Source organism: Oncorhynchus keta, chromosome 33 (assembly GCF_023373465.1).
Source record: "Oncorhynchus keta strain PuntledgeMale-10-30-2019 chromosome 33, Oket_V2, whole genome shotgun sequence".
Taxonomy (NCBI): domain Eukaryota; kingdom Metazoa; phylum Chordata; class Actinopteri; order Salmoniformes; family Salmonidae; genus Oncorhynchus; species Oncorhynchus keta.
In genome coordinates, this window is record NC_068453.1 from 856,153 (window position 1) to 883,742 (window position 27,590).

Consider the following 27,590-nt stretch of genomic DNA (forward strand, 5'->3'; position numbering starts at 1 on the left):
ACTTTTACAAAATTCCCAGGTTTTCAAAAAAATCCTGGTTGGAAGATTCCGCACTATTCCAACTGGGATTTCTGGATATTGGAAAAAGTTACCAGAATTTTGCAAACCTAATTTAATTCAATACATCCCCTCAGGGGCATTTTACCCAGCAGAGTGGGGATTTCCCTTATTTACGTATGGAGTGAAAATCAAGTTCCTTCCTGTGTTATGTCTAGGACAATCTGTTCAAACCAGTGTAAACTAGAGCAGCACCTGCTGACATAGCTCTCCAGTGAACCACCAGAGATGAGGGCCATGTCGCTTGGCATGGCCTCATCCGTGGACAGCCAGTAGGAGTAGTCGTTACGGGAGGCGTAGCGGCACGTGCTGTCCGTGTTGCAGAATAAGAAGGGCATGGTAGAGAAACGAGGCAGACAGCTTCCCAGTGTACCTGGATAGCGGGCAAACCAGAGAAATATAATCAATGTATTTCTATTGAGCAGACAGCAGCATATCCAGGAGACTGAACCGTTGCTCTGTTATCAAACAGAACGGCAGGGAGTGGGTTCTTCACCGGAGACTGTGTGTCTGTCTTTGGGTTATATAGTGTATGCTCATGGATATCTGTGTGTGTGCGTGTGGATGTGTGTTTGTGTGAATGCGTGCATGTGTATGTATTTATATGTGCATCCATGCATGGATGCGCATGCACATGTGCGTGTGTACTCATACCCAGATCCTGGCCATGACCTCTGTTGTTGCCGTTGATGAAGAGGAGGGAGTATCCGGAGTAGATGAAGTTGCTGCCCCCTGGGCACTGGGGCACATTCTGCCTCTGGCTGTGACGGGTGAATAGGAAGCCGTCCTCTATTGGCCCGGCAAAGTAAGGACCTGGAGAGCCCCGGGGGCCTTTGGCTCCTGGAGTCCCCTGCTCACCTTGGATACCTGAGGAAACAATCCCATGGACTTAGTCTCTTTTCACAGACACTGTTTAACACTTTTGGGCACTCTGTATTTGAGCCATTCAGGGATAATAAGTAAGATTCCATGTATGGATGAGGAGCCTCTGGTATACAGAGCCTTCGAAAGTATTCAGACCTGGACTTTTTCCACATTTTTGAGATGTTTCTACAACTTGATTGGAGTCCACATGTGGCAAATTCAACTGATTGGACATGATTTGGAAAGGCGCACACCTGTGTATATATTATATATATAAGGTCCCACAATTCAGAGTGCATGTCAGTGGTCTAAGGAATTGTCTGTAGAGCTCCGATGCAAGATTGTGTCATGGCACAGATCTGGGGAAGGGTACCAAAACATTTCTGCAGCATTGAAGGTCCCCAAGAACACAGTGGCCTCCATCATTCTTAAATTGAAGAAGTTTGGAACCACCAAGACTCTGTGTAGAGCTGGTTGCCCAGCCAAACTGAGCAATCGGGGGAGAAGGGCCTTGGTCAGGGAGGTGACCAAGAACCTGATGGTCACTCTGACAGAGCTCTAGAGTTCCTCTGTGGAGATCAACCAGCTCTGCAGCACTCTACCAATTAGGCCTTTATGGTAGAGTGCCAAGACAGAAGCCACTCTTCAGTAAAAGGCCACATGACCACCCACTTGGAGTGCAACTAAAGACTGAATCAAGATTCTCTGGTCTGATGAAATCAAGATTGAACTCTTTGGCCTAAATGCCAAGTGTCACGTCTAGAGGAAACCTGGCACCATCCCTACGGTGAAGCAAGGTGGTGGCAGCATCATGCTATGGGGATGTTTCTCAGCGGCAGGGACTGGGAGACATAGTCACAATTGAGGAAAAGATGGACGGTGCAAAGTACAGAGAGTTCTTGATGAAAACCTGCTCCAGAGCGCTCAGGACCTCAGACTGGGGCGAAGGTTCACCTTCAACAGGACAACGACCCTAAGCACACAGCCAAGACAACCCAGCCGTGGGTTCAGGGCAAGTCTCTGAATGTCCTTGAGTGGCTAAGCCAGAGCCCGGACTTAAACCTGATCGAACATTTCTGGAGAGACCTGAAAATAGTTGTGCAGCGACGCTCCCCATCGAACCTGACAGAGCTTGAGAGAATCTGCTGAGAAGAAACTTCCCAAATACAGGTGTGCCAAGTTTGTAGCGTCATGCCAAAGAAGACTTGATGCTGTAATCGCTGCCAAAGGTGCTTCAACAGTGTACGGAGTAAAGGGTCACTGTTTTGAGAAAAAGGTCTACAGTAGCCTCAACAGCACCCTCTAGGGCAGCACCATGGTGTAGCCAGAAGACAGCTATTTTCCATCTCCCTCTGGGTACATTGACTTCACAATACAAAACCTAGGAGGCTCAGGGTTCTCACCCCCTTCCATAGACTTACACAGTAATCAGATCTCTTGCAGCATGAACTGACATGTTGTCCATCCAATCAAAGGATCAGAGAATCTAGTACTGAGAGAATAAGCTACAGCTAGATAGCACTGCAGGGCATACATTTACATTTACATTTACATTTAAGTCATTTAGCAGACGCTCTTATCCAGAGCGACTTACAAATTGGTGCATTCACCTTATGACATCCAGTGGAACAGCCACTTTACAATAGTGCATCTAAATCTTTTAAGGGGGGTGAGAAGGATTACTTTATCCTATCCTAGGTATTCCTTAATGGTGAGTAGTTGACTCAAAGTAGTTGACTCAAAGAGAGAAAAAAGTTTTAAACAAATTCATTTCTTAAAAAATGAAGAAGAAGCAGCAGTGTGAGAAAGAGGGACTGTTAAATATTCCCAATAGTTGGCCTCCGCCCAGTACCCTGCTCTGAACTTAGTCACTGTTACTTGCCGCCCGGTACTCTACCCTGCACCTTAGAGACCCTATGTATATAGTCAATGAACTCTGGTTACTTTAATAAGGTTTAAATACTGTTTTACCCATTTCATATGTACAGTGGGGCAAAAAAGTATTTAGTCAGCCACCAATTGTGCAAGTTCTCCCACTTAAAAAGATGAGAGAGGCCTGTAATTCTTCTTAGTTGAACTTTTACTTACTTAGCAATGCAGCTAATTTAGCCTACTCAACAACCTGACTCAAACAGAGAGGAATGCTATGTTATGTTATGTTAGCTAGCTGGTAAAGGCTATCCAACACTGCAACTCTTTCAAGGTAAGTTTTTGGTTTTATTAATGTATTGCCAAATACAGAATTTATATATTTATATTGATATATATATATTTATATTTATATATATATATATATATATATATATTTATATTTATATATATATATATATATATATATATATATTTTTTTTTTAAATGCCACCAGGGCCCGCTGGTGTAACTGCCTAACTGCTTGCAGTACACTGTACTGCGTGATTGTACACATGCTTTGTTGTACATTTGATTAGTAGGTTGTCCATTAAGCCCACCTTGTGGTCCAGGGAACCCTCTGTCTCCCTTGGCTGCCTGGAATCCAGGCAGTCCTATTGGCCCATTTAGGCCCAAGACACCTTTTGGACCTGGGAGTCCTGCAGGGGACAATAACACATGGCTTCAGTGATGAACTGGACATAATACCGATGAGTGAATCCTTGATACACATTAGTTTGAGACCTATGAGGAACTGTGTCATCTACCTATGTAGTGGTTAGTGGATTTCACACTGATTAGGCATGATCACAGATGGTTGAAAACGTCAAATCTGCATGATTATTTTTTAAATGTCAAAGTTACTCAAGCATTTCATAGATAATGTACAGTACATTCGGAAAGTATTCAGACCCCTGGACTTTTTCCACATTATGTTACATTACAGCCTTATTCTAAAATGTATTGAATTGTTTTCCCCCTCAATCTACACAGAATACCATAGAATGACAAAGCAAAAACAGGTTCTTAGACATTTATATAAAAAATAAAAACAGAAATATAACATTTACATAAGAATGCAGACCCTTTACTTAGTTCTTTGTTGAAGCACCTTTGGCAACAATTACAGCTTTCTTGGATATGACACTACAAGCTTGGCACACCTGTATTTGGGGAGTTTCTCCCATTCTACTCTGCAGATCCTCTCAAACTCTATCAGGTTGGATGGGGAGCATCGTTGCACAGCTATTTTCATGTCTCTCCAGAGATGTTTGATCGGGTTCAAGTCCGGGCTCTGGCTGGGCCACTCAAGGACATTCAGAGACTTGCCCCGAAGCCACTGCTGCGTTGCCTTGGCTGTGTGCTTAGGGTCGTTGTCCTGTTGGAAGGTGAACCTTAGCCCAATCTGAGGTCCTGAGCGCTCTGGAGCAGGTTTTCATCAAGGATGTCATTGTATTTTGCTCCATTCATCTTTCCCTCGATTCTAACTAGTCTCCTAGTCCCTGAAAAACATACCCACAGCATGACGCGGCCACCACCCTGCTTCACCGTAGGGATGGTGCCAGATTTCCTCCAGACGTGACACTTGTCATTCAGGCCAAATAGTTCAATCTTGGTTTCATCAAACCAAAGAATCTTGTTTCTCCATCGTCTGAGAGTCCTTTAGGTGGCTTTTGGCAAAATCCAAGTGGGCTGTCATGTGCCTTTTACTGACAAGTGGCTTCTTTCTGGCCTCTCTACCATAAAGACCTGATTGGTGGAGTGCTGCAGAGATGGGAGGACCTTTCAACAGGACAACCATCTCCACAGAGGAACTCTGGAGATCTGTCAGAGTGACCATTGGGTTTTTGGTCACCTTCGTGACCAAGGCCCTTCTCCCCCGATTGCTCAGTTTGGCCAAGTGGTTCCAAACTTCTTTAATTTAAGAATTATGGAGGCCACTGTGTTCTTCGGGGCCTTCAATGCTGCAGACATTTTTTTTGGTTCCATTCCGTAGATCTGTGCCTCGACACAATCCTGTCTCGGAGCTCTACGGACAATTCCTTTGTCCTTGTGGCTTGGTTTTTGCTCTGAAATGCTCTGTCATGTGTGGGACCTTATATAGTGCCTTGCCAAATCATGTCCAATCAATTGAATTTACCACAGGTGAACTCCAATTAAGTTGTAGAAACATCTCAAGGATCATCAATGGAAACAGGATGTACCTGAGCTAAATTTGGAGTCTCATAGCAAAGGGTCTGAATCCTTATGTAAATAAGGTATCTCTGTTTTTATAGACAACAATGTCTAATAACCTGTTTTCACTTTGTCATAATCGGATATTGCGTTTAGATTAATGGGGAAATAGTTTTATTTAATCAATTTTAGAATGTGGCTGTAACGTAACAAAATATGGAAAAAGTAAATGGGTCTGAATACATTTCGAATGCACTGTATACTTTTGTATTCATTTGAGTGCTGTGTTAGAGCTTTAGGGTGAGAGTAATCCACACATCAGACATCTCAAGGAAACCCACACACACAGCCATGCATGCACTCAAACCCACACCAGCTCACACCCACACCATACACACAATCCATTCATGTACCTGGTGGTCCGTTGCGTCCCTGAGCTCCTGTGGGTCCAGGCTCTCCTCTGCCCCCCAGGTCACCCGGCAGCCCCTGTTCTCCGGGGATCAGTACCACCATGGTGAGATCATCTTTCCCCCTAGGCCCTGCAAAACAGCACCATCAAACCTCAGGATAGCCACTTAGTGCAACTGCACTTTCTTAGTAAAAAAGGTGCTATCAAGAACCAAAAAGGGCTTTGGCTGTCCCCATAGAAGAATCCTTTGAAGAACCCGTTTTGGTTCCAGGAAAAACACTTTTGGGTTCCTATGGGGAAAGTGTTCTACATGGAACCGAAAAGGGTTCTTCAAAGTATTATTCTATGGGGACAATGCCAATGAACATATTCCAGAAGCATTCTGGTGCTTCCTGCTTTAGTTTTTCACAATAGGTGTTCAGATTTTTTGTACATGCTTCTCTATGTGTGGAGTAAAGGTGGTCTAGAGTTTATTTTCCTCTGGTTGCACATGTGACATGCTGGTAGAAATGAAGTAAAACGGATTTAAGTTTGCCTGCATTAAAGTCCCTGGGCACTAGGAGAGACGCTTCTGGATGAGCATTTTCTTGTTAGCTTATGACCTTATCATGAGGTACTCTCCCTCAGGTGAGCAATACCTCGAGACTACCTTAATATTAGACATTGTGCACCAGCTGTTATTGACAAATAGACACACACCCCCACCCCTAGTCTTACCGGACGTAGCTGTTCTGTCCTACCGATGCGCGGAGAACTCAGCCAACTGTATATTATTTGCGTCGTTGTTCAGCCACGACTCGGTGAAACATAAGAAATTACAGTTTTCATTGACCCGTTGGTAAGATCGTCTCGAACGGAGCTTAATCCAGTTTATTTTCCAGTGATTGCACGTTGGCCAATAGAACGGATGGTAGAGGCGGGTTAACCACTCACCGACAAATTTTCACAAGGCACCCTGATCTCCACCCCCTGTACTTCCTTATTTTCTTCATACGAATGATGGGGATTTGGGCCTTGTCTGGGAGCGAGCAGCATTATATCCTTCGCATTAGACACATTAAATAAAACATCTTTGTCCAGTTCGAGTTGAGTAATCGCTGTTCTGATATTCAGAAGCTCTTTTCGGTCATAAGAGATGGTAGCGTCAACATTATGTACAAAATAAGTTACCAACAATAAAAAAAAAACACAAAATAGCACAATTGGTTAGGAGCCTGTAAAACGGCAGCCATTTTTACAGAATTCCTGGTCAGTTCGTGTCCATTGGAGGGCCCAACGTAACTGACCATGTGACCTGACCAGGAAAAACTCAGTACCCTAGGTGTGAGTGCTCATCCTACCTGGTGCTCCAGACTGCCCTTTCTGTCCAATGCAACCTACAGGTCCTGCAGGTCCTGCATCTCCTTTCTGACCTGAAATACCACACATTGTGTCATATATTTGTAAAAAAACACAATAAAAAGGACATTGGTTGATCCATTGACACTGATTTAGTAGTTAAGATAACTGCACAAATAAATAACACTACAGTATAGGATGTTGTGAGATGTTTGCTATACAGTAAGAGTTGCTGACTAGAGTATGTTAGCATGTCATTAACAGTTGTGCTAGTATTGCGGTCTGAGACTACAGTAAAATGTTGGATTGCCACAGTAACATTATGGATTGCCTTCCCCAGATGAAGGTTGCAGCTCTGACCTACAGTATAGTAACATCAATTACATTCTGAAAGTATAGAGTTTGTTAATAATGTGTCAGATTGGTTATTACCGTTTGGTCCGATGTCTCCTAACTGTCCCATCTCCCCTTTGACTCCCAAACCACCTGGTCTGCCATCATTACCCTGTGAATACACATCCTATTCAGCACACCCATTCGGTCTTGGGTCAGTTTTGCATTTTCCCCACTACTGGTTAAGGTTAGGATTGGGGAGGGGGAAATGCTACTAGATTTGTCGTTAGGGGAAACTTCACCCCTAATTCACGTGTCTGTGTGCAAGGTTACATCTTTATGAATTATGATTATCGGCTCTTCATGTGTGGACTCTCCCTTGTTACACGTTCACATTGGGAAGTGGCAACAATTTATGTGGATATCTGGCTATCGGTGGGAAGTTGGCCCAACTTTTATGATGATGTCATCTCACGGAGTCTACCTTAAAGCATGGGTGAGTAAATCAGTGGTGTGTGACTCACCGGTCTGCCCTGTACCCCTGTGTCTCCTCTGTACCCAGGTGTACCGAGGAGACCCATGGCACCTTTGTTCCCTTTATCTCCTTTAAAGCCAGGTCCTGGTGGACCAGGAGGTCCCCGTGGCCCCTGCATACCTAAATACACAGAGGGGGGAGCAGGCTCAGAGGTCATGGAAGCAATGAAGCCAAAAAAATTAAACAGACGGCTCAAGTCACAAGTAGGGAAGAGGGTATCCTTTGTGATGCAGCCTACACACCTTGGGGTCCAGGGACACCATTTTGTCCACGGTCTCCTTTTAGCCCTTCAAAGCACATTCCATCCCGGCCAGGACTTCCAGACAGTCCCATAGGACCAGGGGGGCCTGGAGGTCCAATGTCCCCCAAAAGCCCTGAGGGACCAGGAGGGCCAAAGCGGCCAGGTATCCCCACATCCCCCTTAAGTCCTACAGAAACAGTCAGATGAACAGATCAGTGAAGGGATATCTTTTTGTAGCGTTCAACTCTTGGGAGGGAATCATTACCATCTGGTAGCACTATAGGTTGAGAGACCCAGAGCTGCTGATCATTGAGGTGACTTTACTAACCCCATTTCACTGTCTTAACATTCGAAACAACATGCTATTTGAACAGAGCAAACGTCGCTAACTAGCACAGAGATGACAGGAGATATTATTGGTACGCACACATGGTTTACATGGTATATCCTATCGTCATGACGTTGCTCTGTTGGGTGAGGTTTATGGCCCCCCCATAAATACCTTTCCCCCTTTTCTCTCCACTCTACAGAATGGACTCTTGGAAAGCCCTTTGTTAACATATTGAGATTATGGTAGCTTCAAAATGTTGGGGAATGGAACAATATTTCCCGTTCTCAACCAGTTGAAAGGGTCCGTTGGCACTTAAAGAATATGATGTCAGATCAGTTGTTGCCTGGGACATTATATCTGATGATAGGACGACATAAATTGTATCTTGGAAAGTCTACACATTCTAGTTATCAGATTCACATGGAATTGTTGTGCAATTTAAATGTTTAAATATGAAACTATTTGTGAGATGATGAAATGTGATTTTAGCTTCTAAATGAAATAATTGTTTTCATAAGTAAACTTATGCTCACTCAGTGGCCACACCCAAGTGAACAGACATTAGTTGGAGAGGGATGACACACGCCCTTCACTTCCCCAGTACAAAAGCCCCCTGTGACCATATTCACGTTAGACTAAGCAAACGCTGGCGTGAGCTGTGGTTGCGAATGGTTGAACGACTACTCTATCTAACGGAATTTACATGAGACCAGATCACGTGGAGGTGACGATCACCACGCTGAAATGGTTGTGATGGGGCTTCTTATGACATAATTAGTAATCGATGTATGATCTATCCTGTGCATATATATGTAATTCTGTGTGATTATTTAGGCATTTAGTAAATAAATAATAAAGCCAATTTTTGTATTGCTGATTGAACTTTTAGCCAGGGTTCGTGCATATAACCAAGTACTTTACGACCATCAGAATGAGACTGAATAAGGTGACAATGAATAATTCACTGCTATTGATATAAAAGATATTCAGATCTTTAAGAGAGTGGATTCGGGAGATAACCACTCTATGTAAATTAATGCTTTCGTGGTACACCAGGTTATTAATGGTTTAATTGTTGCATGGTTTAATTCAATCATGTAATCAATTAAACGTTAGGTAATCAATTTGATAAAATAGCATGTCATATCATTTTATCATCGTCAGAGACACGACATCTATATTGTACAACAAAACACATGCATGCAACTACAGTATGTGGATTCAGCTATTTCAGGTACACCCGTTGCTGACAGGTGTATACAATTGAGCACAAAGCCATGCAATCTCCATAGACAAATATTGGAAGTACAACGGTCCGTACTGAAGAGCTCAGTGACTGTCAACTTAGCACCATCATAGAATGCCACCTTTCCAACAAGTCATTTCGTCAAATTTCTGCCCTGCTAGAGCTGCACCGGTCAACTATAAGTGTTGTTGCTGTGAAGTGGAAACTTCTAAGAGCATCAAGCTCACAGAACAGGACCGCCAAGTACTTAAGCGTGTAGCGCATAAAAATTGTCTGTCCTCAGTTGCAACACTCACTACCGAGTTCCAAACTGCCTCTGGAAGCAACGTTAGCACAAGAACTGTTCATCGGGAGCTATATGAAATGGGTCTCCATGGCTGAGCAGCCGCACGCAAACCTAAGATCACCATGTGGAATGCCAAGCGTCGGCTGCAGTTGTGTAAAGCTTGCCGCCATTGGACTTTGGAAGTGGAATTGCGTTCTCTGGAGTGATGAATCACGCTTCACCATCTGGAAATCCAATGGACAAATCTGGGTTTGGCGGATGCCAGGAGAACGCTACCTGCCACAATGCAGAGTGCCAACTGTAAAGTTTGGTAGAGAAGAAATAATAGTCTGGGGCTGTTTTTCATGGTTTAGGATGGACCCCTTAGTTCCAGTGAAGGGAAATTTAAAGCTGCAGCATACAATGACATTCTAAAAGATTCTGTGCCTCCAACGTTGTGGAAACAGTTTGGGGAAGGCCCTTTCCTGTTTCAGCATGAAAATGTCCCATGAACGAAGCGAGGTCCATACAGAAATGGTTTGTCGAGATGTGTGTGGAAGAACTTTACTGTCCTGCACAGAGCCCTGACCTCAACCCCACCGAACGCCTTTGGGATGGATTGGAACGACGATTGCGAGCCAGGCCTTTATTGCCCAACATCAGTGCCGACCTCACTAAAGCTCTTGTGGCTGAACGGAAAAAGTCCCCGCAGCAATGTTCCAACATCTAGCGGAAAGCCTTCTCAGAAGAGTGGTGGCTGTTATAGCAGCAAAGGGGGGATCAACTCCAAAATAATGCCCATGATTTTGGAAGGAGATATTCAACAAGCAGGTGTCTACATAGTTTTGGCCATGTAGTGTATCTGTGTGTAGCACAGACTCACCAGATTGGCCCGTCTGTCCGTCTGTGCCTTTTGGTCCAATGCCAGGGGCTGTAGAGAGAACAGACAATCAACACAGATATATCATTTCTGTGAATGTGTAAGGGCTATTGATATCAAACGTTTTTCAATTTTCGCATTTTAAATTCAAATCACTTCCTGGATTGACTGACTTCAATTGGAATTGACCCCAACCCTGGAGGGAGTGTTTTACACTGAAAAAAAGGTGTTATCTAGAACCTAAAAGTGTTATCCGGCTGTCCCCATAGGATAACTCTTTTTGAACCCAGAGGGTTCTACCTGGAACCAAAAAGTCATGTCCTATGGGGATAGCCGAAGAACCCTTTTGGAACCCTTTTATCTGAATGTAGTAGGGTTCTCTGACCTCCCATGTCTCCTTTCTCTCCTGCTGGGCCAGGGATGCCGTCTCTACCCTGGGAACCTCTGGGGCCTGCAGTCCCTGGGTCACCAGCCAATCCTGGGCTCCCTGTGACACAGAGGCAGTGCTTAATAGGATCACAAACACACACAGACGGAAAGTCTAATGGCATTTCAGTAGGTGTGGACATGCATTATAAATGACCTTGCAGGCCATTCTGGCCATGACAGCCAGCATTGCCTGGGAGACCATTAATGCCCTTTTCCCCGGCTGGTCCCGGAGGTCCTAAGAAAGACGTGAGATACAGATACCGTGAGAATAAATATAGTGTGTGTGTGAGTACATTTGTACATGTATGTGGAAAGTTGTTTTTGCAGTAGTTGTTCTAAATTAGTTCCTGAGGAGGTTGTGTGGGTTTGCATGTACGGAACAGTGATTGTTATTTGGTGGGCGACAGAGACCTCGTGATCCCTGTAGTCCTTCTCTTCCCTTGGGTCCTGTGGGGCCGATGGCCCCCAGGGTTCCGAACCTCCCTGCTACACCCATCTCCCCCTTCTCTCCTGGAAAACCTGGAAACCCTGGCACTCCCTGAAAGAAAGAGGAAGAGAGATATGAGAAAGTGGGAAGGAAAGAAAGAAAGGATGCAAGAGAGGAGAGAGAGTAGGTTGGACTTAATTTCTGCTGAACACATTTGTACATTGCTAATCATTTGATATATTAACTGTTGCTGTTCTATATCAGTATGTAGCAGTTTTTCCTGGTCAGGTCAGGTGGTGTCAGGAAAAAAAACAGGCCCCTCACGGGTTCTGTACTCGGTTTTCACCTTTTCTCCTTGTCGTCCTTTAGCTCCTGGTCCAGGGAGGCTGGGCTCTCCTTTCACTCCATTTACTCCATTTGGACCTGGTCTTCCCGATGAACCAGGCTCTCCACGACCTCCTGTTCCCCCTTTCTCACCCTTTACACCTGGTCAGCAAGGACATAAACCATGATTAGGGTGAAGTTGCCCCTAGACGCTGATCTTGGGTCAGTCTTGCACTTCCCCCTCCAATGGTTATGGTTAGGATTCAGGGAGGGGAAGCTGATCCTCGATCTATATCTAGGGAAACTTCAACACAAACCTGGGAGTTTCCTTCTGTATATGTCAAGCCTCTAAAAATACTGATTATGTATGCGAAAATATAATATAATATTTTTAAGTATGTGAAATGTAGAACATTTTGTATGCTTTAAATGCCAGGATGTCATATTAATTTCAGTTTTTCATCTACATGTAGTAGGAATTCGTTGTATGCTACTGAGGAAGAGAATCTTGTTTTCAGACCCATGTGTGTTTGACAACAGCTGATCATTTGCAAGGGGAAACACTATACCAAAATGAACGAATGGCGGGAAACAACGCAAATGCGCATTAGATTACATTTTTACTAACGATTAAGTTCTAAATAATATGTAGTACGATTAGTACACAGTATGTAGATTTTAGTAAGTAGTCTGCCTGTTTCGCTATAATTTTGAGTATGTTACCTGGCACACCCATATCTCCTGCAACTCCAGGATTTCCATTGAAACCAGGACTTCCTTTCTGGCCATCTCTGCCTGGGTCGCCAACAGCGCCTACAAGAAAAGTGTGAGGTAAACATATTAGTAATACACAATTGTTTTTGGGGATTAATAAAGTGTCCTCAATCAAATTGAATAGCTAGGCATGGTAGTGATTTATTAAGAAGAGGGGTAGCGGGTAGGCAATTGAAACAGTTTTTTTTTCAATAGTGTGTCACGGTACTTGGTACCTTGCGGCCCGGCGCTCCCGGGAATCCCATCCTTGCCACTGGCTCCATTGTGCCCTATCACACCTTGATCTCCTTTGGCACCTGTTAAGCCCCTTAGAGCTGGAGAAAAGAGAGCAGAGTCAGAGGTCAGGGGTCACTAGATCTAAAAGGCCTTAACACATTTGGGACAGTATAACCATCATACAATTCAGAAGAAAATGTATATTGCTATCATAAATAATCTCTTCATTAATCCCCAAAAGATAAATTGTCAACAGCATCAAATACATTTCCGATGTACTGCAAAGGCACGTTGAGACGTCTTGCATTAATTAGTTGTTACTTCTTCATTTGAAAATAGCCCTCACAACAGGAAATATTGTTTTTTATGCTCAGGAACAGAGCATTACTCTCAAACTATTTTTCAGATTCAGAAACAAAATGTTGCTATAATTCAGAAACAACATGACAGTATATTTTTCTTCTGATGAAAACAGTACAGCAGTTTTGGTATTGACCAACATACAATGGTTGCTCCACTAAATGTTTTGCGATTATGGTGCAGTACTTAAAAGGGTATTTTGTGGTTTAGTACGGTAACCTGCATCACCACTTCATTGCTCCAGACCAGAGCAAGGGGGAGTTAGAGCACTGAGTTAGAGCACTGATTATGCTTTTGGGTCCCACTGTGTCTCTAACTGATAGTGAATGGGTGATATAAACCTAAATAGAAACGGATAATTGTGCACGACTTCAGTATTACTTACTAAAACTGTTGTTACACTAAGGTTTTTATCATTTTATTTTGTTAGGATTATTTTGTTCTTGCTGTGGTACTGTATCCCACTTCCGACGAGTCACATTGTACAGTGCCTGAGTGGTGCAATGGTCTAAGACACTGCATAGCAGTGCAAGCTGTGTTGCTACAAAATCTCCAAAATATTGTTACTATTAATTTAGAATTATATAAAAGCTCCATGGATATATTCTCACAGATATATTATTAACCCTGTTATTAGCAGGACAATATATATTGGTCATGGCTCCTGCACTCAATGGGATTGCCTTGCAGTTCTCCAGCTGTATCCGTGGAAATAGCGGTGGGTGCTCGAGGTTCAAGGCATGAGGGCAGGGGGCAAAGGGATGGGCCGCAGAGCCACGCACAGAAGACAGACCTAGCCCATGGGGAATGGAGGAGGGCAGGGGAGGGTAGCACACTGGGAAGCACAGAGCAACACTTTAAGGGAAATTGCACTAATAATGGCGCTGACTAGGGAAACGCTCCAGATGGAGGGAAGGGGGAGAATTCTATCGTCAAATGTATAAGTATTATTGTTATTATTATGTATCACATCCCAACATGATTGGGAAACCCACAGTGCGATGCAAAATTGGTGCAGCGTTTCTCTCCCTCTAAAAACAGAAATGAATGTTTTGGCCTTTACAAATGTTATTTTGTCCTTTATTCAGACTAGAAACACTCACTTTCGTTTTTTGAAAGCGAAATAACCTCCAAAATATTGTTATATATTATCAAGTTGATGGCACATTCATATAGCATCACCTACATAAAGCTGAGTGACTCACTCATTCATGGCTTTGGATCAAAATAAGTACCAACATTCTTTCTGATAGTCTTTAATAAATACATGTTTTGGTTATCCTGACCGGGACACCATGTACAGTATTATAATAGCCCATCATGGGCTATTAGCAGGACAATATACCTTTACCTGTATTTTGATACTTTGTGGATGGGGCCTCCTCAGTGGTGCAGCGGTCACCACATCGCAATGCTAAATTGCGTTGCTACAGATACCTGTGTCGGCCGCCACCGGGAGACCCATGAGGCGGCTTTTGGTTATAATTTAGAATCCTCCAATACTCTATATGTAATTATTGGTGGAGAGTCATGTCATATTTTGTCATATTAACATGAATCTCACTAGTGTTGAGTAATGTGCTGTTAAAAGTGGTGTAGGTCTTATTTATTTATAGAGCATATTGAAGTTAGAAGCAATAGGATTTGAAGCAATTATCTACCCGCTGTGGTCAACTATTTTAGCATTGTTTCGCTCTGCTCAGAGACAGACAAGCAAAATCTTGAGATTTTATTTTGACTGAATCTTCGTTTGGGTATTGGTTAGACTCAAATTATGGTGTAGAAATGTTATGCTCTTAGTGTAACCTTTATTTAACTAGGCAAGTCAGTTAAGAACACATTTTTATTTACAATGACAGCCTACTCCTTGCTCCCCATCAGGGAATTAAACATCGGTCTCCCGCGTGCCCCTCTCATGCCCGCACGACACAGGGATTCTTTAGCTAAATAGCCCAGGACTGTGTAGCCTACTCCCGACAGTCACGTTGTACAGCTCCATATATTCCGTTCCATCCTAACGGAAACCCAGAGGGTTTTTAATTTTTCTTGGAATATAAACACCATAATTAATCAAATGAACCCCAAACTCTAAAAGTAATTGGAAAGGTAGATACAAATTGTTTGTGACATTGTGGTTACAATAAATAATGTAAACTAAATGTAAACAAGATGTTGCATTTTTATTTACAGTAGTGATGGACAGCTGGTGGCATTTTGAAAACAGGTTTTCAAAAACTTGTAGCTCGACTATCAGGACAATAGACTCTTTATAGCCCGGCTACTGTATGCAATGCTTAAGTAATCTGAAGTGTTACATTTCTAACTCAAACAGCCGTACAGTATTTCTTCATCAACATCTATTTTCGTTAATAAAATAATATAATATAATAATAATAATAATAATAATAACTAGAAAAAAGTTTAGTAGTTATTTAAACTACATTTTAGTTGCACTTCCACCCAGCTCCACGACCACAGGTAAAACCTTGCTGAGATGATCAATGTATTTGTTGCGTTATAGTATCGTCAATTTCTCTAGTCAAAAGGCCTTGATGGCTATATTTTCTGTTCCATCCTAAAGGGTTTTTCGTTTTTCTTGGAATAGAAAGACCATAATATTAATCAAATAAATTAAGCGCCATTTCTTAAAATCAGTCCCATATACTATGTTCTTCCAAAAAAAGGTTTTAAATTCTCTAGTACAGCCACTATTGAAGGCTATTAAATGCTTCTCAAAGATGCCCTCTGGTGGTCAAACTAACACTAACTAGCATTAATGGTACCAGTGGTTGGCACTTAAATAACGTGCCATAGAATTCTGCGGCACCACGCAAGCTGTGCTGCAGTACGTTGCAACTTATAATATATGCCATTTAGCAGACGCTTTTATCCAAAGCGACTTACAGTCATGTGTGCATACATTCTACGTATGGGTGGTCCCGGGCCCGGGGATCGAACCCACTACCCTGGCGTTACAAGCGCCATGCTCTACCAACTGAGCTACAGAAGGACCAAAGGAAAGGATGAACCACTGTAAATGTTTCTAAAAACTCAAGGGGAGAAGGGAATAGCCTACTACAGATACTGTGTGTAAGTCTATAAAGACAGGGTGCTGCTAATGTTCCAGAATCAGCATTGGAGTTTATAGTGTTGATTGGGGGTAGGGGTCATTCAGAGACCGACCTGTAGGTCCTGGGTCCCCAGGGTCCCCAGGGACCTCGATGTATGTTGTGACTCCAATATCTCCAGGAGCCCCAGAATCTCCCACAGGTCCCCTGGCTCCTACACGGCCCTTCACCCCATCAGCACCCATCAGACCTGGAGACAGCAATCATTATCGTCAACATCATCATCATCATCATAGCGTGTGTGTGCATAAAAGTATTGGACAGTTCTACCTTTAGGGCCAAGTCGTCCCCCTGGTCCTGGGCCTCCGTCTGCTCCTGGTGTACCACACGCTCCTGATGGCCCCATGTCTCCTCTCAGGCCTTGGAGAACACACACACAGGTTCATAACAGTTGATCACACAATGGCACATTATCTTCTTCATCTTAAAGCAACAGTGGTCTAACCTGGTACCCCAGGTACACCATCTCTTCCTCTGAATCCATTCAGGCCGGCAGCCCCCCCAGGTCCCGGGGGTCCATCAAACCCGGGCCGTCCAAACGGACCAATCAATCCTGGGGCCCCTCTGCCAGGCAGACCTGAATCGCCCTGCACCCCCTTCTGTCCTCTGGTCCCTGAAGCATGTAGAGATCCAAGGATACATAGAGAGGAGAGTGAGATGGGGGAGAGGAGAAAAAAGGGGGAGAGAACAGAGAGACAGGGGAGAAGAGAGAAAGAAAGGGGAGAGGAGAACAAGACAGCAGGGAGAGGAGAAAGGGGAAAAGGAGGGAACAACCAGAGGAGTTTATGAGAGTGTCATACATGTATGTACAGTAGTCCAGCTAGAACTTTTATGAGCAGTGTTCTGACAGAGATGCTTACAGCATCAGAGATGCGTACATGCAGTGAGTGTTCAGACAGAGATGCTTACATGCTTACAGCAAAGCTGTCATCAAGGCAGATGGTGGCTATTTGAAGAATCTCAAATATAAAATATATTTTGATTTGTTTAACACTTTTTTGGTTACTACATGATTTCAGATGTGTTATTTCATGGTTTTGATGTCGTCACTATTATTCTACAATGTAGAAAATAGTAAAAATAAAGAAAAACCCTTGAATGAGTAGGTGTTCTAAAACCTTTGACTGGTAGTGTACATTCTGGGATAAAAACAAAAAAACAAAAGGGCATCCTTTGCCACTTGTTTCGGTATAAAACAGCTGAGTTGTGGGGCTAAGGATATGTACCTGTTAAGCCAATGATTCCTTTGAGACCTACAGCCCCCGGAGTGCCTGGAATGCCTAGCGTACACTCCCCAGCAACCCCAGGCAGACCAGGCAAGCCCTCAGCACCTTTACTGCCTGAGGATAGACAGAAGCAACAATCAGACTGTGTGTGTGGGTGTGTGTGGGTGTGTGTATGTGTGTGTCTACTCACCTCTGTCTCCCTGTGGACCATCTCTTCCTGGTAGGCCAGGCGATCTACCAAGCCCAGGCAGACCAGAGTCTCCAGTCAGCCCCAGAGAACCATCCTCCCCTGGGGGGCCTGGTCTACCTGGCAGCCCTGGGAGCCCTGGTCTGAAATCACCCTAAAAACCCATACAACACAGAATGACTATGTATGGACACACAAAGACAGCCCACAGTAGGACACACACACGCACGCGCATTTGCACTCACAAACTCATTCAAACACCATCACGCAGGTGCACACACACACAAAATGTTTGTGCTCCACTGACCTTAGGGCCTGGCATCCCGGGAGCTCCGGATGGTCCTGGTCGTCCCATACTACCAATCCCTGGGGCACCAGCAACCCCCGGCTGGCCCTTCTCACCTGAGAGGGAAACAGTCTCATGACTGAATCTGTACATGAGCTCCATCTGCAGTTTTTCTCAATCACGTACAAGCATTTTTGGAACAGTGTAGTTCGAAGAAACGTTGCCTTCTCTAAACAGCAAATACTTTCATCAAAACTACAAGATACTGTTAAATTAAGCAAATACATGAATCATAAGAACTCTGCCTACAAAAAAAGATTAAGACATCAATGAAATGAGTCTGTCTTAAAAAAAAATCGTATTAATCAATATCACTAAACCATGATGATCAAGATTGGAAATAAATATATCAAAAGGTGTAGAATTATGGGCAATTCTTCTCCTTTTACGCATTTTTCATTAAACGTTTACATTCACAAAGTGGTTATATCCTTGGGTTGGAGGGTTTAGGGTCATTAAATAAATTCAACAGTCGCAAGACAGGACTTCAAATAGGCCTATGGCATGTCAAGGGAACTGTAGCTTACTGTTTAGATGGGTTAAATGGAAACTGAAATCTGGACATTGACTAACCAGAATAACCTACTGTTTTTTGGCAAACTCCGAAGTCCTCTAATTAATACTAGTCCCATGTGAATCGACATCCCTGTGTTTTGAGAGACATTTCAGTTTTACAGGTGTTGCTCAGTGTTTGAGCAAGAAAACAATAACTGATTTGATAAATTTAACAAAGTGCTGCGTGTAGCCTATATATGAAGGCCTTACATGTATCAACTTTCACAGTGAATGCTTTGTTTATATGTTTTGTGTGAATGAATTGAACATTGCCAAGTGCATCATAAAAATATTGTGCCTATTTAATGCAACCCTTGTTGTTAATAGATCGCAAATCAGCATACAACTGAGCTAAACAAGTTCACTTTCTCATCCATTGCCTAAAAACGCATATCAAGTGCAAGTTAGCTGTTTAGCTCACATCTGAAAGCTGCTGGGCATTTAGGACTTCTTCTACTGCGGATAGCTAAAATATGCTAATGTTTATGATCCCACTTGCTCAATTCAAATATTTTGCTGACACTATTAGATGGTTTGGTATGGTTAGGAAACTTGGGAACCAAGCTCGAGTTCAGTGTAGCCTGACAAAAGAGAAGCTACATGTATCTAATTATACAGTGGGGCAAAAAAGTATTTAGTCAGCCAACAATTGTGCAAGTTCTCCCACTTAAAAAGATGAGAGAGAGGCCTGTAATTTTAATCATAGCTACACTTCAACTATGAAAGACAAAATTAGGAAAACAATCTAGAATATCACATTGTAGGATTTGCAAATTATGGTGGAAAATAAGTATTTGGTGACCTACAAACAAGCAAGATTTCTGGCTCTCACAGACCTGTAACTTCTTCTTTAAGAGGCTCCTTTGTCCTCCACTCGTTACCTGTATTAATGGCACCTGTTTGAACTTGTTATCAGTATAAAAGACACCTGTCCACAACCTCAAACAGTCACACTCCAAACTACACTATGGCCAAGACCAAAGACCTGACAAAGGACACCAGAAACAAAATTGTAGACCTGCACCAGGCTGGGAAGACTGAATCTGCAATAGGTAAGCAGCTTGGTTTGAAGAAATCAACTGTGGGAGCAATTATTAGGAAATGGAAGACATACAAAACCACTGATAATCTCCCTCGATCTGGGGCTCAACGCAAGATCTCACCCTGTGGGGTCAAAATGATCACAAGAACCAAAAATTCCAGAAAAAATCACAGAACCACACGGGGGGACCTAGTGAAAGACCTGCAGAGAGCTGGGACCAAAGTAACAAAGCCTACCATCAGTAACACACTACGCCGCCAGGGACTCAAATCCTGCAGTGCCAGACGTGTCCCCCTGCTTAAGCCAGTACATGTCCAGGCCCGTCTGAAGTTTGCTAGAGAGCATTTGGATGATCCAGAAGAAGATTGGGAGAATGTCATATGGTAAGATGAAACCAAAATATAACTTTTTGGTAAAAACTCAACTCGTCGTGTTTGGAGGACAAAGATTGCTGAGTTGCATCCAAAGAACACCATACCTACTGTGAAGCATGGGGGTGTAAACATCATGCTTTGGGGCTGTTTTTCTGCAAAGGGACCAGGACGACTGATCCGTGTAAAGGAAATAATGAATTGGGCCATGTATTGTGAGATTTTGGGTGAAAACCTCCTTCCATCAGCAAGGGCATTGAAGATGAAACGTGGCTGGGTCTTTCTTCTTTGTGATCTGAACACTTCAAACTTAGATTTGTCTATCCATAACACTTTTTTTCCAATCTTCCTCTGTCCAGTGTTCTTTTTCCCATCTTAATGTTTTCTTCTTTATTGGCCAGTCTGAGATATGGCTTTTTCTTTGCAACTCTGCCGAAAAGGCCAGCATCCTGGAGTCGCCTCTTCACTGTTAACGTTGAGACTGGTGATTTGCAGGTACTATTTAACTTCTTTGGGGTAGGGGGCAGTATGGGTAGCTTGGATGAAAAATGTGCCCAAATGAAGCTGCCTGCTACTCAGCCGTTAAAGCTAGAATATGCATATAATTAGTACATTTGGATTGAAAACACTCTGACGTTTCTAAAACTGTTTGAATGATGTATGTGAGTATAACAGAACTCATATGGCAGGCAAAAACCTGAGACAAAATCCAACCAGGAAGTGGGAAATCTGAGGTTTGTAGTTTTTCAACTCAGCCCCCATTGACGATACAGGGTGATATTAGTTATGTTTCACTTCCCAAGGCTTCCACTAGATGTCAACAGTATTTAGAACCTGTTTTGAGGATTCTACTCTAAAGGAGGGGCTCATTAGGGCTCTTTGAGTGAGTGGTCTGGCAGAGTGCCACAGCCTTGGTCTGGTGCGCTCATGTGAAAGGTAGCTACATTCCACTTCATTTGTACAGACAAAGGAATTGTCCGGTTGGAACATTAATGAAGTTTTATGTTAAAAACATCCTAAAGATTGATTCCATACTTAGGTTGGCATGTTTCTACGGGCTGTAACTTTTCGTCCTACGTTCTGCGCGACCTGAATGCGCTTTTGGATTTGTTTACCAAACGCCCTAACAAAAGAAGATATTTGGACATAACTGATGGACATTATCGAACAAATCAACAAGAATAGACTGACAAGTTTCAGAAGAAAGTCCTTTGTTTCTGGTCATTTTGAGCCCGTAATCGAACCCACAAATGCTGATGCTCCAGACACTCAACTATCTGTTTAATTGCTTATTTAATCAGAAAAAACGTTTTCAGCTATGCTAACATAATTGCAAAAGGGTTTTCTAATGATCAATTAGCCTTTTAAAATTATAAACTTGGATTAGCAAACACAACGTGCCATTGGACCACAGGAGTGATGGTTGCTGATCATGGGCCTATGTACGCCTATGTAGATATTCCATTAAAAAAAATCTGTTTTCAGCTACAATAGTCATTTAAAACATTAATATCTACACTGTATTTCTGATCAATTTTATGTTATTTCAATATTTAAACAAATTAAAGAAGCTTTTCTTTCAAAAACAAGGACATTTCTAAGTGACCCCAAACTTTCGAGCGGTAGTGTATGTAAATGTGATATTTGAATTTTTTATGATTTAAAACCAGTTTTTGTTTTGTCATTATGGGGTATTATTGTGTATTTTATATTGTATTATACAGGGTGCATTTGGAAAAGAGACCTAGGTCTCAATATGTCTTCTCTGTCAAAATAAAGGTTAAATAAAACCATTTAAAAATCATTGTTGTTCTACTATATGTATGTTTGACCACAGTTCCAAAAAACACTTGTATACAATGGAGTAAAACTGTAATACAGGATGTGCCGTGTGTGCAGGCTTTTGTTCCAGCCCATCTCTAACTTCCGTGATTCACCTAATGGCTGTCTTCAAATTATCATGATTACCTGAAATAGGTGTGTTGTTAGTGCTGGGCTGGAACAAAACTCTGCACACTATGTTGCCCTTCTAGGATCTTACCAGGGTACAACAGAGCTAGGGTTCTTGGGTAGCGAAGTCATTCTCACCTTTAGGCCCAGTGTTGCCAGGAGGGCCCCGGACAGACAGACCTCTATCCCCCTTGGCGCCGAAATTGCCAGGGAAGCCAGGATAGCCATTTATACCAGGATTCCCTGAAAACATATAGGCAATTATAAAATAGTTCACTGGGTTTGAAACTGGTGCTGGCAACCCCATGGATGAATGTTGGATTCCCACATGGGCCACATGTTAATAGTTAACCCTTGTGTAGTCTTAGCATTCTGTATACTCCCCTTGTCCTTCACTAAACCCCTAAAATAAAGCAGCTTAATTGAATGTTTAACGCCAAATCTATTTTGCATGTAGAAACAACCTGTCATTCATCACAAACTTTCTGAATATCTGGGTTTTCCCTCTTCACAATACAGAAAGACTACATTTAATCAGTGGACACCACTCGTTATTACAACACAACTGTAATTGTTTTCTTTCCTAAAGTAGAGGTTTATTATTATTATTATTGCTAAAGATAATGCATAGATGTAAATGTAAATTTTTTAACAAGAGATATGCAGAAAGTAGTTTTGAATGCATTTTATTGAAGGGAAACAATAACAGTCTTGACCTTTTTTGGCAACATAGTGACAACAACAATAAATAAGAATAAAATATGATAATAGAACGTGAAGAACATAAATCAATCAACTCTAATTAACAAATGTAGGACCGTATGCCAGGTGGATGAAAGTGCCCTTGTGTGGTTGCATGGACTTTGCAGATGTATTTCTCACATGTGCAGCACATAGTATTTGTTTTACAGTCCTTCTTTCTGCGGGGGCAGATATGATTGGCATCTCCATGGACTTTGCAGATGTATTTCTCACATGTGCAGCACATAGTATTTGTTTTACAGTCCTTCTTTGGGGGGCAGAATTGGCATCTCCTCCTCTTGTCTGCCCCAGCTGCAGACCCCGGTGGACAAGAACAAGAGTTAGCCCCATGAACAACTTTCACAAGTGCTGCAAAGGCTGCTGTGTGGGGGAGGCCCTCCCTTCTTTGAATGTGTGGGGTTATTATGTGCCTTTCCCAGCTGCTCAAGGAACAGCCTCATCTTGTTCCGCTTAACAAGGAATCCAGGTAGGGTTGATCTTGTTCTATATCCCGAAGGCATTGTATGAGGACACATCAATGATTTTATGGAAGATGACCAGGGGCCAGCGGGCAGTCATCCTCCTGCAGCTGTATGTTCCAATCACATTGTCCAGGTTGTCCATGCCTCCTTTGTTATGGTTGTAATCCAAGATGATGGCTGGCTTCCTGTCCTCATGATCACTGATCTCAGCCGTTTTGTGCAGTGTGCTCAGGAGGACCACATTCTTGCTCCTCTTTGGGATGTAAGAAACTAGAGTGGTGGTGGGAGTGAAGGCAAACTTTGATGAGAATGCCTCTCTCCCCCTTGTTGTGAGGAGTGCAGGGGGGAGCTCAGGCTTGTTCTTTCTAACCATTGTGATCTTCCTCTTCAGGAGCTGCTGGCTGAATTCAATCAGTAGCACACAATCAAAATGTCTCATTGTGTGTGTGTGTCTCTCTTTGTGGTTTTTGTGGTGTGTAAATGATTTTTATAACTGCCGGGTCAAAAATGACCCTAAGACAATCTTTGTACCCTGGTGGTGTTCAGCTTTCATGGAAATATGAACAAAGCCAATGTTTCACTTTTTCTAATGTTGGGGTCACTCTAGGAAAAGTAATCAAATTTCAAGTTGAAAAAAACTAATTTAGGGTTTTTTCTCTGCTGTTAAACATAGTTGTGTGTCATTTTTGACTCTTAAGACAACACAAGGGTTAAGTAATTTGCTGTGGATAAAAATTTATACAAAAAAACAAACAATAACACCATGACCAGCCGATGATCCTATCAATTCTCTGCTAATGTCGTGATACTACTGCTGGGCTATTAGTGTATGTATGATATTGTCTTTATGTCAAGAATCTCCCCCAGAGCTCATGGCTAAAGCCCTCACCTGAAGGTCCTGGGTTGCCTTGATGACCCTTCTCTCCCTTCAGTCCTGGGTCTCCTGTGGTTGTTACCGTCTCACCCGCTGAGCCTTTCTCTCCTGCAGGAGGAGATGAGTGTGAGACAAGAGGGTGACACATTTACACATTCTGTAAAACAGATCAAGTGAGACACGAATTAGACAAGAGTGAGACACACTCACACATTCTGTGACATAGGTCAAATTGCTGGGATGCCAGGTTTCTCTTGAAAAAATAATGATTTTACTGTACCTGGATCTCCAGGTCTCCCTCGCAGGCCTTGCACCCCCAGGTTGCCCTTCTGTCCAGGGCTCCCTGGGGGCCCCACACCTGGGGGGCCCTGAGTCCCCATCTGGCCTGTCCGTCCACGTATACCCTGAGAGCCGGCATCGCCCCGATCACCCTTGGGCCCCGGAGGTCCCTACAGCAAACAGACACCAAACAGTTAAGTCTGGGTACATCATGGATAGGGCCCCAAGTTTTTCCAAACCACATGGCCTGGCCATGAGAAAACACAGGCACTAGTTACAGGCTATAACAACAGTCAGATCAGATATTACTGTTACAATAACCATTCTTCAGTCATTGGCATTGATTGTACAGCGTGTAATGGTGGAGGTGGAGTGGGTCACACTCACAGGGTTGCCCTTTAGCCCAGGCTGGCCTTTCAGTCCTGGGTTTCCAGGGACCCCGTCAGTCCCATCGCTCCCAGGAACTCCTGGAGCCCCAGGTGAGCCAACAGGCCCCCTGTCTCCTGGGGACGTGGGACTTTTGTCGCCCTTGGGTCCTGTAGAACCTGGCACACCTGGTAAACCATAGGGACCCTACAGATACAAAGACAAAGGACAAAATCATTAGAATAAAATCTCCCACATACAATGTAAAAACGCCTATATAAAGAATTTGTATCTGAATCTGGCGTCGATTCCATAATGTCTGTCAGTCCAGGTCAAGTCACCTGTGGACCTGGTGGACCTCCAAGACCTTTGACTCCTCTAGATCCCTTGGATCCAGGATCACCATCTCGACCTGGTGAAACACAAATGCTGTAAATACAGGGGCAGCTATAGAGTATTCTTCACATACTAACCTATAGTAGAGAAGCAAACCTGTAAAAAGTGCTTGAGCTGTCATCCATGCTAGGTCAAAAAATTCTGGGGTGATACACAAAGTTAGGCCGGATGTCATGTGCATTTTTTATTTTTAATGCCATTTTCAAGTTGTCAACGGTCAAATCTGGTGAAAATGTACATAATGAAATAGTAATAGATTTGGCATTAGGTCAAAGGTCAAACCTCCCGAAATGCACAACAGAAACTGAGGGGATTATCAAACATAAACACTTAAGACTGTGGAAGGGACTAATGCAGGAATCATTGAAAAGTGAAAGACTAAAGTTACATACATGGGATGCTTTAGTGAATTTCAGAATGTCTGGAACTTTTCATACAGTTATTATGCTTTCAGACATGCAAATATACAGAAAATATGAATATTCAGACATGGTCAGCTACAGTTGTAGTCTGTAGTGCCAATAAGGATCATTCTCAGATGAAGATATATGCTCTCAGAAAACTGAGAGAGACCCCACCAAACAAGGAAAACTTTACCTCATTAGAATCGGACTTTCTGCCGAAGATATTGGACCTTTAATGCCATTTCTAAGGGGTACATGTACAAGCAGGCAAATAGGATAGTCACAGATTCTGACCAAATTTACTGAGCATATCAAACTGACTATTTACTATTACCAACTGACTATTGAATCATTTATACATACCATAGACTATTGAAGAAACATAGTTTGGCATAATTATTATGCTTTAAGCCATGCATATACACAAGAAAAGCACATGTTCCATCATTTTTGGTCAAACTTGGGCTTTAGCAAACTAAAATACTTTTCTCAAACAGTTTAAATCCACTCTCGCTACCCAGAAAGACACTTCTGAACAATAAGCACTTTAAGATCATGTGCTACATGAGGATAGGACATTCTGAGGCAGAAATATTGGAGAGATACTATACTGGAACTAAGGCAGAGATATTGGACTAATGCAGTCAAAGTTGACAATGTTGAGGTAATGATAGATTTTGTTCATACTTATATTCACGTCCATATGACTAACATCTGAATGTATACTTAAATATGCAGTACATACTTGGATTTTGGCAACGTCCATCATGACAGTTTATTGAATATTTTCTGATGATTCCAGCATCAAATATGTTCAATTATAGCTGTGGTATAAGCGGGAAAATCAACTTGGGACTGTATGCGTTCACTGGAAAACAATGAAACTCTGGAGGGTTATTGCCACTCCGCTAGCTTGTTGTGGCACACACCTTCCACATTTTGCATTATTTTCCATAGAACGCATAGCTCCTCGTTGATTATCCCTCACTTGTGATACACAAATAAATACACAGAATTTCTCAAGCATTTGATGGCATGTGCTGTGTGGTACTATTCTATGGGAATTTAGCCACCCTCTCAAGTTTGTCAGGATAAAAACACTTCATCCAAGTCAAATGTGTTATGCAGGGCCAGCCATTAGCATGTTAATATCATATCTAATGAATCGTGTGTACATGTAATAGAAACCATAAACATTTGGATACGGTGATAAATGTTTATAATTTTCATTGAATATATCAGTGTTTTTTTTTAAAATCTCATGTTTATATTTTATTGTGTGCCTGCTAGTAATGCTACCCCATAAAAAATAAGAACGAGGAAAGTATTCGACTTTGTAGCAAATTTCCAAAATAATTGAGTACAGTATTGACACTGTAACTATGGAATATAGTCTGTACTATTGCTCACATACACAAAAGCTTGATTACAGTAATTTCAAATATGATTGCAATGGGAGATATTATCCATCCAGTGACTTTGGTCATATTCACTATCATACCTTCATGAATGTTAGAGTGAATCCTCTACCTACCCACACAACCTCCGTCAAACTGATATTAAGATCTTAGCACAGGCATTTGATTTTGTAAGTATTACAATAATTACAATTTTGTTATATTTTTTGACATTCAGAGAAAAATGGTGAAAGCTCTTAAAACACTTTTTAAATATCTGTCTAATTTGACAGTAGCCGTATAATGTATATCACATTGTCAATAAGTAAAGTGTGTTATGTTCCACAGAATCCTCCAGAATAGGGGGTGGCTTAAAACATCCAGCTTTTGTCATTCGGCCTATTTTGTAGTATTTATGGACTCATTGAATATGACATTACAACATTTGTTATATTATATGTTATGGAATACCACAGATTTTTCTTGGATGAAGTGTTTTTATCCTGACAAACTGTAAAGGGTGGCTAAATTCCCCTTGAAAGGCCATTGGAGCACAAATAGCATCCAATGCTTTAGAAAGTCTGTGTATTCGTATGTCATTAAGATCAGCATATATCCAGTAAACTGTCATGATGGAAATTGCCATTTTCCAAGCGTGTATATTTAAGTATACATTCGCCTCAGAATGTACAATCCTCACAAGGTAAAGTGCTTATTGTTCAGAAGTGTCTTTC

At 42.4% G+C, this 27,590-nt stretch overlaps 1 protein-coding gene and 1 non-coding gene across 2 annotated transcripts in view; both read right to left on the bottom strand.

The window, feature by feature from the left end:
• Positions 1-27,590, bottom strand: part of col4a3 (collagen, type IV, alpha 3) — a 117,007-nt gene that overhangs the window by 6,991 nt on the left and 82,426 nt on the right. The window contains exons 24-49 of the mRNA XM_035748320.2: positions 25,001-25,071; positions 24,681-24,866; positions 24,295-24,463; positions 24,030-24,122; positions 22,056-22,160; positions 17,961-18,055; positions 17,657-17,807; positions 17,467-17,580; positions 16,686-16,853; positions 16,511-16,600; positions 16,296-16,430; positions 12,752-12,850; positions 12,486-12,575; positions 11,785-11,924; positions 11,423-11,549; positions 11,166-11,246; positions 10,968-11,069; positions 10,586-10,633; positions 7,862-8,047; positions 7,609-7,739; positions 7,184-7,256; positions 6,754-6,825; positions 5,418-5,543; positions 3,390-3,488; positions 712-924; positions 253-430 (exon numbers count right to left, since the gene is read on the bottom strand). Coding sequence (XP_035604213.1) covers positions 253-430; positions 712-924; positions 3,390-3,488; positions 5,418-5,543; positions 6,754-6,825; positions 7,184-7,256; positions 7,609-7,739; positions 7,862-8,047; positions 10,586-10,633; positions 10,968-11,069; positions 11,166-11,246; positions 11,423-11,549; positions 11,785-11,924; positions 12,486-12,575; positions 12,752-12,850; positions 16,296-16,430; positions 16,511-16,600; positions 16,686-16,853; positions 17,467-17,580; positions 17,657-17,807; positions 17,961-18,055; positions 22,056-22,160; positions 24,030-24,122; positions 24,295-24,463; positions 24,681-24,866; positions 25,001-25,071 — 3,142 coding nt within the window. The remainder of the gene's footprint in view (positions 1-252; positions 431-711; positions 925-3,389; positions 3,489-5,417; positions 5,544-6,753; positions 6,826-7,183; positions 7,257-7,608; positions 7,740-7,861; positions 8,048-10,585; positions 10,634-10,967; positions 11,070-11,165; positions 11,247-11,422; positions 11,550-11,784; positions 11,925-12,485; positions 12,576-12,751; positions 12,851-16,295; positions 16,431-16,510; positions 16,601-16,685; positions 16,854-17,466; positions 17,581-17,656; positions 17,808-17,960; positions 18,056-22,055; positions 22,161-24,029; positions 24,123-24,294; positions 24,464-24,680; positions 24,867-25,000; positions 25,072-27,590) is intronic.
• Positions 16,047-16,125, bottom strand: trnat-ugu (transfer RNA threonine (anticodon UGU)). Its single transcript has one exon. It is a non-coding gene; the product is annotated as a tRNA-Thr (tRNA).